Below are 13,041 nucleotides of genomic sequence, written 5' to 3'. Positions count from 1 at the left end.
ACACCATGAAGACCAAGGAGATCTCCAAACAACACCAAGGAGATCTCCAAACAAGACCAAGGAGATCTCCAAACAAGACCAAGGTAATCTCCAAACAAGACCAAGGAGATCTCCAAACAAGACCAAGGAGATCTCCAAACAAGACCAAGGAGATCTCCAAACAAGACCAAGGAGATCTCCAAACAAGACCAAGGAGATCTCCAAACAAGACCAAGGAGATCTCCAAACAAGACCAAGGAGATCTCCAAACAAGACCAAGGAGATCTCCAAACAAGACCAAGGAGATCTCCAAACAACACCAAGGAGATCTCCAAACAACACCAAGGAGATCTCCAAACAACACCAAGGAGATCTCCAAACAACACCAAGGAGATCTCCAAACAACACCAAGGAGATCTCCAAACAACACCAAGGAGATCTCCAAACAACACCAAGGAGATCTCCAAACAACAAGTCAGGATTAGCTTTCAAAAAAATCTCCCAATCTATGATGATTCCCTGGAGCACCATCAAATCCATTATCATCAGATGGAAAGACCATGGTACCACAACAAGCCTGCCAAGAGAGGGTGTGCACCAAAACTCTCAACCCAGGCAACAAGGGCATTAGTCAGAGAGGCAGCACAGAGTCCAAAGGTAACCTTGAAGGAGCTGCAGAGTTCCCAAGCAAAGACTTGAGTATCTGTCCATACAACCACAATAAGCTGAACGCTTCATAGAGGGGGCCTTTAAAGAAGAGTGAGCAGAAAAAGACTTTACTTACACAGAAATTGTAAGGCTCATTTTGAGTTGGCCAGAACACATGCTGGAGAACCCAAATGTTTGGCTAAAGGTGCTGTGGTCAGAGGAGACCAAAAGTGAACTTTTTGGCCATGAAACTAAAAGCTATGTCTGGCACCAAACCACACAGCTCTCAACTCCAAGAACACCATCCCCACAGTGAATCATGTTGGTTGCAGTATCATGCTGTGCTGTGATTTTTTTCGACCTCGGGGATAGGGAACATGACCAGCCCAGACCTTAATACAATGGAGAATCTGTGATAAGACGTGAAGATCTCTGTTCACCAGAGGAAACATCTAACCTGAAGGAGCTGGAGCAGTTTTGCCTTGAGGAATGGGAAAAAATCCCAGTGACCAGATGTAGAAATCTCAGACACTTATCCAAAGTGACCTGCAGCAGTAATTGCCACAAAAGGAGGCTCTGCAAAGTACTGACTTTAGGGGGGTGAATAGTTATGCACACTGAAGTTTTCATTTATTTTGTCCTATTTGCTGTTTGCTTCATAATAAAAATAAAACCAAATGTTCACAGTTATCGACAAGTTCTCTACATGAACCGATGCAAAACCTCAAAAAAAAAAGTTTAAATTTCAGGTCGTCAGGTGTCAAAACTCGTAAAATGCCAAGAGCTGAATACTTTTGCAAGCCACTGTAGGTGTGTGTGTGTGTGTGTGTGTGTATGTGTGTATATATATATATATATATATATATATATATATATATATATATATATATATATGTATGTGTGTATATATATGTGTGTGTGTGTATATATATATATATATATATATATATATATATATATATATATATATATATATATATATATATATATATATATATATATACCATGAATAAGAATCTGAATGTTGTGACATTGTGCATTAGTATTCAGCCCCCTGTAGTCTGATGCCCCTAAATAACATCCTGAGTGACCAGTCGTCTCTAGAAGTCACATAATTAGTACACTGCGTCCACCTGGGTGTGATTTCTCCTCAGTATAACAGCTGTTCTGTGAAGGCCTCAGAGGTTTGTGTGAGAACATTAGGGATCAAACCGCATCATAAAAACCGAGGAGCTCACCAGACAGGTCAGGGATAAAGTGGTGGAGAGAAGGAAAGTAGGGTTAGTTTAATAAAAAATAGCTCAAGCTCTGACCTTCTCACAGAACATCAACCAATCATCCTACGAGTAAAATGGAAGGAGAATGGCACAACTGCAACCCTATTAAGACCTGGCCGTCCACCTAACTTGACCTCCCAAGCAAGGAGAGCCCTAATTAGAGAAGCAGCCTAGAGGCCCATGGTCGCTGTGGAGGATCTGCAGAGATCCACAGCTCATGGGGATAATCTGTCCACAGGACAACCATTAGGCCATGTTCACACGTTCAATATTTTACATCACTATTTGTAAGTGTCATGGATCCCTCTCCATGGTGTCACTAATTCGTCACGTATCCGCTCTCAGCACGTGACTTGGGGTTGTGCCTGCAAGGGTTAATCCATCTCCCCACTCTCAGTCCAGCATTCAACCTCTGTCCTATGCTGTAATGGGGGCATAAATCACACACTGACCCAGCCCACACACCCGCTCATACACGCTGCCACCACTCACCGAATACACGGGCGATGAGTCCCGGAAATATTAGTACTAATGTCTACCACTCATAAGGCTCACACACCGTAGGCTATGGATTCGTTAGAACATTCAAGGTTCAACTTGTTAAAGTTTTATACTTTAATACAAAAAGGTTCAGTGCTTACAGTAAGAAAAAGGTATAAAAACATGATAATAAAAAGACATGCAACTTATGCAAAACGGTATAAAATAAACAGGAGAAAACTTACAGAAATCATCAACTTGGTAGTCTGCCTTCTGCTCCCTGAGGGGGGGTGAATATGGAGTTGGTGGAACACATCAGCTTCTCAGGCTGCCCTCACATGTGAACACGATTCTAGGTATACAGGTCAAATTTATATCTTTGATCTGGAGGTCAGATTTCTAGACCAGCCCCTCAGGTTAATATCATAATTGCTTGTTTTTGATTGGACCACGGCTGCGCTACCAATGAATATATTATTTTCTCTTGAGATCCTTTGTGTAAAAGTTCTCACAGAGATACTATCAGGCCGTAATTGACATCTCTCTTCCAAGAGCTAGGAGGTGTCAAATGTTACCTTTCTTCTTGGTCCTAGCTAGACCCCCTGGTGAGATTTGGAGACAGAAGTTTGCTTGTCTCAGGAAAATACATATTAACACCTGGGTGAGACCTGCAGCCTTCAGGACAGATGTTCCTAGTCACACAATACCTATACATAGGTCACTACACACACACACACACACACACACACACACACACACACACACACACACACACACACACACACACATATATATATATATATACACACACACACACTTCACCACACCTCCCTCCTTATGAACGTGCATGGGGGTTGACTTACAGGTCAGCTCCCGAGAACGTATCTGGTTCCGCCCCACCTTGGTGAGATGGGCCATCAGCATTGCCATGATCGACTCCCTCCTTATGCTGAATTATGAAATTGTATTGTTGTAATATCAGACTCCATCTAAGCAATTTCCCGTTGTAACCAACTACTCTGTTGAGCCAACTCAGTGGGTTATGATCTGTGATCACGGTGAAGTTGTGCCCATAGAGGTATGGTTGCAGCTTCTGCAGAGTCCATACAATTGCCAAACATTCCTTTTCAATGGTGGCATGAGCCACTTCTCCGGGCAAGAGTATCTGCCAATATCCCCTACTCAGGTCCATGATGGTGAGGTACGATGCTTTAGCTAGCTGCTCTAACAGCTCGTCTATCCTCGGCATGGGGTAGACCTCACATGTACTCAGTACATTTAATTTCCTGTAGACTATAATATAATATAATCATACTCATACTCATAGTGCTATAGAATGGAACACATCAGTTCCCAGGCTGCCCCCACATGTGAACACGATTCTATGTATACAGGCCTAATTTATAGAGTTACTCTGGAGGTCAATTTTCTAGAGCAGCCCCTCAGGTTAATATCATAATTGCTTGTTTTTGATTGGAGCTCGGCCGCTCCCCCAATGAATATATTATTTGCTCTGAGATTCCCTGTGTAAAAGTTCTCACAGATAGATGGTGTCAGGCTGTAATTGACATCTCTCTTCCAAGAGCTAGGAGGTGTCAAATGTTTCCTTTTTTCTTGGTTCCCAGCACGACCCCCTGGCGAGAGTGGAGACAGTAGTCTGCCTTCTCAAGATATGTATGCTGTGACCTTTTGTGAGGCCTGCAGTTTCAGGACAGATGTTCAACTACTGCTAGTTACACATATAACCCTAGACATATGTCACTACACACCTATAGATATATACATATTTCACCAGAAGCAGCATTTAACTACCGCCATCACGTGATCAGGGGTCAGCGATGTGTCGGCATGACAACCAGAGGTCTCCTTGAGATCTGTATGGTTGTTGATGCCGGATTGCTATAATCGCCATCAGGGCATTACTGCCTTTACTACTGTATGGGGCCCGATGAACAGTAGCAAAAAGGGGGGCCCTGATACACTGGCAGCCAGGCCCTCCTCCCTTGCTACTGCTGGCCGAGCCCCAGGGGCAGTAGTTCATGGCCGCTGCAAGCCAGATGCATAACACTGCGGTGATTTAAGGATACAGCTACAGTGGTGTTAGTGCATCTGGCGTCCAGAAATGGTTGCTGTACCTTTAAGCAGCAGCAGGCCCAAGTGCATCATGGTCCTGACGCCGGTGACACGCTGCGCGCTCTTCTTAATGTAGGAGCAGACTGCAGAGCAGCATGTCATGTTTGTGGGAGACAGGAGATACTGAAGTCGGTGATGAGGAGGGAGAGGAGGCGGGCAGTGTGTGAGGAGAGGGGAGGCTGCAGAGGAGAGTGAGGAGACGGGAGGCTGCAGAGGAGTGAGGTGAGAGGAGACGGGAGTCTGCAGAGAGGAGTGAGGTGAGAGAGGGAATGGGAGGCTGCTGAGGTGAGAGGGGAGGCTGCTGAGGTGAGGAAAGGGGAGGCTGCTGAGGTGAGGAGAGGGGAGGCTGCTGAGGGGAGGCTGCTGAGGTGAGGAGAGGGGAGGCTGCTGAGGAGAGGGGAGGCTGCTGAGGTGAGGAGAGGGGAGGCTGCTGAGGTGAGGAGAGGGGAGGCTGCTGAGGTGAGGAGAGGGGAGGCTGCTGAGGTGAGGAGAGGGGAGGCTGCTGAGGTGAGGAGAGGGGAGGCTGCTGAGGTGAGGAGAGGGGAGGCTGCTGAGGTGAGGAGAGGGGAGGCTGCTGAGGTGAGGAGACGGGAGGCTGCTGAGGTGAGGAGACGGGAGGCTGCTGAGGAGTGAGGTGAGAGGAGACGGGAGTCTGCAGAGAGGAGTGAGGTGAGAGAGGGAATGGGAGGCTGCTGAGGTGAGAGGGGAGGCTGCTGAGGTGAGGAAAGGGGAGGCTGCTGAGGTGAGGAGAGGGGAGGCTGCTGAGGGGAGGCTGCTGAGGTGAGGAGAGGGGAGGCTGCTGAGGAGAGGGGAGGCTGCTGAGGTGAGGAGAGGGGAGGCTGCTGAGGTGAGGAGAGGGGAGGCTGCTGAGGAGAGGGGAGGCTGCTGAGGTGAGGAGAGGGGAGGCTGCTGAGGTGAGGAGAGGGGAGGCTGCTGAGGTGAGGAGACGGGAGGCTGCTGAGGTGAGGAGACGGGAGGCTGCTGAGGTGAGGAGACGGGAGGCTGCTGAGGTGAGGAGACGGGAGGCTGCTGAGGTGAGGAGAGGGGAGGCTGCTGAGGTGAGGAGAGGGGAGGCTGCTGAGGTGAGGAGAGGGGAGGCTGCTGAGGTGAGGAGAGGGGAGGCTGCTGAGGAGAGGGGAGGCTGCTGAGGTGAGGAGAGGGAGGGAAGGCTGCTGAGGTGAGGAGAGGGGAGGCTGCTGAGGTGAGGAGACGGGAGGCTGCTGAGGTGAGGAGACGGGAGGCTGCTGAGGTGAGGAGAGGGGAGGCTGCTGAGGTGAGGAGAGGGGAGGCTGCTGAGGTGAGGAGAGGGGAGGCTGCTGAGGTGAGGAGAGGGGAGGCTGCTGAGGTGAGGAGAGGGGAGGCTGCTGAGGTGAGGAGAGGGGAGGCTGCTGAGGTGAGGAGAGGGGAGGCTGCTGAGGTGAGGAGAGGGGAGGCTGCTGAGGTGAGGAGAGGGGAGGCTGCTGAGGTGAGGAGAGGGGAGGCTGCTGAGGTGAGGAGAGGGGAGGCTGCTGAGGTGAGGAGAGGGGAGGCTGCTGAGGTGAGGAGAGGGGAGGCTGCTGAGGTGAGGAGAGGGGAGGCTGCTGAGGTGAGGAGACGGGAGGCTGCTGAGGTGAGGAGACGGGAGGCTGCTGAGGTGAGGAGACGGGAGGCTGCTGAGGTGAGGAGACGGGAGGCTGCTGAGGTGAGGAGACGGGAGGCTGCTGAGGTGAGGAGACGGGAGGCTGCTGAGGTGAGGAGACGGGAGGCTGCTGAGGTGAGGAGACGGGAGGCTGCTGAGGTGAGGAGACGGGAGGCTGCTGAGGTGAGGAGAGGGGAGGCTGCTGAGGTGAGGAAATGGGAGGCTGCTGAGGTGAGGAGACGGGAGGCTGCTGAGGTGAGGAGACGGGAGGCTGCTGAGGTGAGGAGACGGGAGGCTGCTGAGGTGAGGAGACGGGAGGCTGCTGAGGTGAGGAGACGGGAGGCTGCTGAGGTGAGGAGACGGGAGGCTGCTGAGGTGAGGAGACGGGAGGCTGCTGAGGTGAGGAGACGGGAGGCTGCTGAGGTGAGGAGACGGGAGGCTGCTGAGGTGAGGAGACGGGAGGCTGCTGAGGTGAGGAGACGGGAGGCTGCTGAGGTGAGGAGACGGGAGGCTGCTGAGGTGAGGAGACGGGAGGCTGCTGAGGTGAGACGGGAGGCTGCTGAGGTGAGGAGACTGGAGGCTGCTGAGGTGAGGAAATGGGAGGCTGCTGAGGTGAGGAGACGGGAGGCTGCTGAGGTGAGGAGACGGGAGGCTGCTGAGGTGAGGAGACGGGAGGCTGCTGAGGTGAGGAGACGGGAGGCTGCTGAGGTGAGGAGACGGGAGGCTGCTGAGGTGAGGAGACGGGAGGCTGCTGAGGTGAGGAGACGGGAGGCTGCTGAGGTGAGGAGACGGGAGGCTGCTGAGGTGAGACGGGAGGCTGCTGAGGTGAGACGGGAGGCTGCTGAGGTGAGGAGACGGGAGGCTGCTGAGGTGAGGAGACGGGAGGCTGCTGAGGTGAGGTGAGGGGAGGCTGCTGAGGTGAGGAGACGGGAGGCTGCTGAGGTGAGGAGACGGGAGGCTGCTGAGGTGAGGAGACGGGAGGCTGCTGAGGTGAGGAGAGGGGAGGCTGCTGAGGTGAGAGGGGAGGCTGCTGAGGTGAGGAGAGGGGAGGCTGCTGAGGTGAGGAGAGGGGAGGCTGCTGAGGTGAGGAGAGGGGAGGCTGCTGAGGTGAGGAGAAGGGAGGCTGCTGAGGTGAGGAGACGGGAGGCTGCTGAGGTGAGGAGACGGGAGGCTGCTGAGGTGAGGAGACGGGAGGCTGCTGAGGTGAGGAGACGGGAGGCTGCTGAGGTGAGGAGACGGGAGGCTGCTGAGGTGAGGAAATGGGAGGCTGCTGAGGGGAGGAGAAGGGAGGCTGCTGAGGGGAGGAGAAGGGAGGCTGCTGAGGTGATTTTGATTTATGCACAGTTGAATGTTTAGATCTGCTTTAGGAAGTACTTACCGTCTTTAATCCTGCTTTCCTGTTCACTCCAGAAGTTCTGAGATTAATGCAGGCATTCCTTCCCTGTGTGTTTGTTATTTTTTCCCTTATCTGTAGAGGAGCCTCACTACTTATCATGAACCTAACCTGCAGCACAGATTCATCTCGGCTACAAGCCTAGACCGTAGATCAGGGATAGGACAGACATTTATAGGACAATTCATAAAGTTCCCAAATTCTTATGGAAAAAATACTCCCCACAAACTGCATTGAAGTACTGGACCCAATTTATTATATATTGTCGGAGTTGCTCCATTTTATACCGACTCTGACTCCCGACTCCACAGCCCTGCTTCAGACCCCGGTGATTCCCGCCGGCCTGGGGTCGTGTCCTTCATTCGGGGTCACCATCAGGCGCGCTGGTGTCACGCCCGGCACAGCGCGGTGTATTAATGTGAGTGCCGTCTGTCTCCGGCAGGTGAACGCGGTGGATCTGCACAATGCGGAGCACCACATGGCGGTGGAGGCGCTGCGCAGCTCCGGCAGCTCCGTGTCTATGACGGTGCTAAGAGAGCGGATGGTGGAGCCCGACAACCCGATCACAGTGACCCCGTTACGCCCCGAAGACGATTACAACCCACGGGAGAAACGCGCTGTCGCTCCATATCCGGAGGAAGAGGAGGAGCCGTCTCCACGCAGCCGCAACCCGCGCATCTCCACCTGTCTGATCCGCAACGACAAGGGCCTGGGGTTCAGCATCGCCGGGGGCGTCGGCAGCACCCCGTACCGCGTGGGCGACACTGTGAGTAAACGCCAGGGTGCAGGTGGAGCAGACCTCGTGCTCTCAGTGCATATACCAGGGCTGTGGCCAGTGATGATGGAGCGGACTCTGTGAGCAGATCATGTCTGTCTATCAGTAGTGCAGGGGGAGCAGACCTCATTGTCTTAGTATCTACCAGTCACAGTGGTGCAGTTGGAGCAGACCTCCTTGTCTTAGTATCTACCAGTCACAGTTGTGCAGTTGGAGCAGACCTCATTGTCTTAGTATCTACCAGTCACAGTTGTGCAGTTGGAGCAGACCTCATTGTCTTAGTATCTACCAGTCACAGTGGTGCGGTTGGAGCAGACCTCATTGTCTTAGTATCTACCAGTCACAGTAGTGCGGTTGGAGCAGACCTCATTGTCTTAGTATCTACCAGTCACAGTTGTGCAGTTGGAGCAGACCTCATTCTCTTAGTATCTACCAGTCATAGTTGTGCAGTTGGAGCAGACCTCATTGTCTTAGTATCTACCAGTCACAGTGGTGCAGTTGGAGCAGACCTCATTGTCTTAGTATCTACCAGTCACAGTTGTGCAGTTGGAGCAGACCTCATTGTCTTAGTATCTACCAGTCACAGTAGTGCAGTTGGAGCAGACCTCATCGTCTTAGTATCTACCAGTCACAGTTGTGCGGTTGGAGCAGACCTCATTGTCTTAGTATCTACCAGTCACAGTTGTGCAGTTGGAGCAGACCTCATTCTCTTAGTATCTACCAGTCACAGTTGTGCGGTTGGAGCAGACCTCATTGTCTTAGTATCTACCAGTCACAGTTGTGCGGTTGGAGCAGACCTCATTCTCTTAGTATCTACCAGTCACAGTAGTGCAGTTGGAGCAGACCTCATTCTCTTAGTATCTACCAGTCACAGTAGTGCAGTTGGAGCAGACCTCATTGTCATAGTATCTACCAGTCACAGTTGTGCAGTTGGAGCAGACCTCATTGTCTTAGTATCTACCAGTCACAGTAGTGCAGTTGGAGCAGACCTCATTGTCTTAGTATCTACCAGTCACAGTTGTGCAGTTGGAGCAGACCTCATCGTCTTAGTATCTACCAGTCACAGTTGTGCAGTTGGAGCAGACCTCATAACCTTGGTATCAACCAGTCACAGTTGTGCAGTTGGAGCAGACCTCATTCTCTTAGTATCTACCAGTCACAGTTGTGCGGTTGGAGCAGACCTCATTGTCTTAGTATCTACCAGTCACAGTTGTGCGGTTGGAGCAGACCTCATTGTCTTAGTATCTACCAGTCGCAGTTGTGCAGTTGGAGCAGACCTCATTGTCTTAGTATCTACCAGTCACAGTGGTGCAGTTGGAGCAGACCTCATTGTCTTAGTATCTACCAGTCACAGTTGTGCGGTTGGAGCAGACCTCATTGTCTTAGTATCTACCAGTCACAGTTGTGCGGTTGGAGCAGACCTCATTGTCTTAGTATCTACCAGTCACAGTTGTGCAGTTGGAGCAGACCTCATTGTCTTAGTATCTACCAGTCACAGTTGTGCAGTTGGAGCAGACCTCATCGTCTTAGTATCTACCAGTCACAGTTGTGCAGTTGGAGCAGACCTCATTGTCTTAGTATCTACCAGTCACAGTAGTGCAGTTGGAGCAGACCTCATTGTCTTAGTATCTACCAGTCACAGTTGTGCAGTTGGAGCAGACCTCATCTTCATGGTGTCTACCAGTCACAGTAGTGCAGTTGGAGCAGACCTCATTCTCTTAGTATCTACCAGTCACAGTTGTGCGGTTGGAGCAGACCTCATTGTCTTAGTATCTACCAGTCACAGTTGTGCAGTTGGAGCAAACCTCATTGTCTTAGTATCTACCAGTCACAGTTGTGCAGTTGGAGCAGACCTCATCGTCTTAGTATCTACCAGTCACAGTTGTGCGGTTGGAGCAGACCTCATTGTCTTAGTATCTACCAGTCACAGTTGTGCGGTTGGAGCAGACCTCATTGTCTTAGTATCTACCAGTCATAGTTGTGCAGTTGGAGCAGACCTCATCGTCTTAGTATCTACCAGTCACAGTTGTGCGGTTGGAGCAGACCTCATTGTCTTAGTATCTACCAGTCACAGTAGTGCAGTTGGAGCAGACCTCATTCTCTTAGTATCTACCAGTCACAGTTGTGCGGTTGGAGCAGACCTCATTGTCTTAGTATCTACCAGTCACAGTAGTGCGGTTGGAGCAGACCTCATTGTCTTAGTATCTACCAGTCACAGTTGTGCAGTTGGAGCAGACCTCATCGTCTTAGTATCTACCAGTCACAGTTGTGCAGTTGGAGCAGACCTCATCGTCTTAGTATCTACCAGTCACAGTTGTGCGGTTGGAGCAGACCTCATTGTCTTAGTATCTACCAGTCACAGTTGTGCAGTTGGAGCAGACCTCATTGTCTTAGTATCTACCAGTCACAGTTGTGCAGTTGGAGCAGACCTCATTGTCTTAGTATCTACCAGTCACAGTTGTGCGTTCGGAGCAGACCTCATAACCTTGGTATCAACCAGTCACAGTTGTGCAGTTGGAGCAGACCTCATCGTCTTAGTATCTACCAGTCACAGTTGTGCAGTTGGAGCAGACCTCATCGTCTTAGTATCTACCAGTCACAGTTGTGCAGTTGGAGCAGACCTCATCGTCTTAGTATCTACCAGTCACAGTTGTGCGGTTGGAGCAGACCTCATTGTCTTAGTATCTACCAGTCACAGTTGTGCAGTTGGAGCAGACCTCATTGTCTTAGTATCTACCAGTCACAGTTGTGCAGTTGGAGCAGACCTCATTGTCTTAGTATCTACCAGTCACAGTTGTGCGTTCGGAGCAGACCTCATAACCTTGGTATCAACCAGTCACAGTTGTGCAGTTGGAGCAGACCTCATCGTCTTAGTATCTACCAGTCACAGTTGTGCAGTTGGAGCAGACCTCATCTTCATGGTGTCTACCAGTCACAGTTGTGCAGGTGGAGCAGACCTCATTGTCTTAGTATCTACCAGTCACAGTAGTGCAGTTGGAGCAGACCTCATTGTCTTAGTATCTACCAGTCACAGTAGTGCAGTTGGAGCAGACCTCCTTGTCTTAGTATCTACCAGTCATAGTTGTGCAGTTGGAGCAGACCTCATCTTCATGGTGTCTACCAGTCACAGTAGTGCAGTTGGAGCAGACCTCATCGTCTTAGTATCTACCAGTCACAGTTGTGCAGTTGGAGCAGACCTCCTTCTCTTAGTATCTACCAGTCACAGTTGTGCGGTTGGAGCAGACCTCATTGTCTTAGTATCTACCAGTCACAGTAGTGCAGTTGGAGCAGACCTCATTCTCTTAGTATCTACCAGTCACAGTTGTGCGGTTGGAGCAGACCTCATTGTCTTAGTATCTACCAGTCACAGTTGTGCAGTTGGAGCAGACCTCATTGTCTTAGTATCTACCAGTCACAGTAGTGCAGTTGGAGCAGACCTCATCGTCTTAGTATCTACCAGTCACAGTTGTGCAGTTGGAGCAGACCTCATTGTCTTAGTATCTACCAGTCACAGTTGTGCAGTTGGAGCAGACCTCATCGTCTTAGTATCTACCAGTCACAGTTGTGCAGTTGGAGCAGACCTCATTGTCTTAGTATCTACCAGTCACAGTAGTGCGGTTGGAGCAGACCTCATCTTCATGGTGTCTACCAGTCACAGTTGTGCAGTTGGAGCAGACCTCATTGTCTTAGTATCTACCAGTCACAGTAGTGCAGTTGGAGCAGACCTCATTGTCTTAGTATCTACCAGTCACAGTAGTGCAGTTGGAGCAGACCTCATTGTCTTAGTATCTAACAGTCACAGTTGTGCGGTTGGAGCAGACCTCATAACCTTGGTATCAACCAGTCACAGTTGTGCAGTTGGAGCAGACCTCATCGTCTTAGTATCTACCAGTCACAGTTGTGCAGTTGGAGCAGACCTCATCTTCATGGTGTCTACCAGTCACAGTAGTGCAGTTGGAGCAGACCTCCTTGTCTTAGTATCTACCAGTCATAGTTGTGCAGTTGGAGCAGACCTCATCTTCATGGTGTCTACCAGTCACAGTAGTGCAGTTGGAGCAGACCTCATCGTCTTAGTATCTACCAGTCACAGTTGTGCAGTTGGAGCAGACCTCATTGTCTTAGTATCTACCAGTCACAGTTGTGCAGTTGGAGCAGACCTCATCGTCTTAGTATCTACCAGTCACAGTTGTGCAGTTGGAGCAGACCTCATCGTCTTAGTATCTACCAGTCACAGTTGTGCAGTTGGAGCAGACCTCATAACCTTGGTATCAACCAGTCACAGTTGTGCAGTTGGAGCAGACCTCATCGTCTTAGTATCTACCAGTCACAGTTGTGCGGTTGGAGCAGACCTCATTGTCTTAGTATCTACCAGTCACAGTTGTGCAGTTGGAGCAGACCTCATTGTCTTAGTATCTACCAGTCACAGTTGTGCTGTTGGAGCAGACCTCATTGTCTTAGTATCTACCAGTCACAGTAGTGCAGTTGGAGCAGACCTCATTGTCTTAGTATCTACCAGTAACAGTTGTGCAGTTGGAGCAGACCTCATTGTCTTAGTATCTACCAGTCACAGTTGTGCAGTTGGAGCAGACCTCATTGTCTTAGTATCTACCAGTCACAGTTGTGTGGTTGGAGCAGACCTCATAACCTTGGTATCAACCAGTCACAGTTGTGCAGTTGGAGCAGACCTCATTGTCTTAGTATCTACCAGTCACAGTAGTGCAGTTGGAGCAGACCTCAT

The 13,041-nt window shown here is 50.5% G+C and overlaps 1 protein-coding gene across 15 annotated transcripts in view; it reads left to right on the top strand.

The window, feature by feature from the left end:
* The window catches only part of SCRIB (scribble planar cell polarity protein), a 182,473-nt gene that overhangs the window by 65,280 nt on the left and 104,152 nt on the right, over window positions 1-13,041 (top strand). For all 15 annotated transcript variants that reach the window (XM_077271493.1, XM_077271488.1, XM_077271498.1 and 12 more), the window contains one exon: window positions 7,971-8,294. In XM_077271493.1, the coding sequence (XP_077127608.1) occupies window positions 7,971-8,294 (324 nt within the window). The remainder of the gene's footprint in view (window positions 1-7,970; window positions 8,295-13,041) is intronic.

This window comes from Ranitomeya variabilis, chromosome 6, assembly GCF_051348905.1.
Source record: "Ranitomeya variabilis isolate aRanVar5 chromosome 6, aRanVar5.hap1, whole genome shotgun sequence".
Lineage (NCBI taxonomy): Eukaryota > Metazoa > Chordata > Amphibia > Anura > Dendrobatidae > Ranitomeya > Ranitomeya variabilis.
This window is presented reverse-complemented; position numbering and strand designations above follow the sequence as displayed.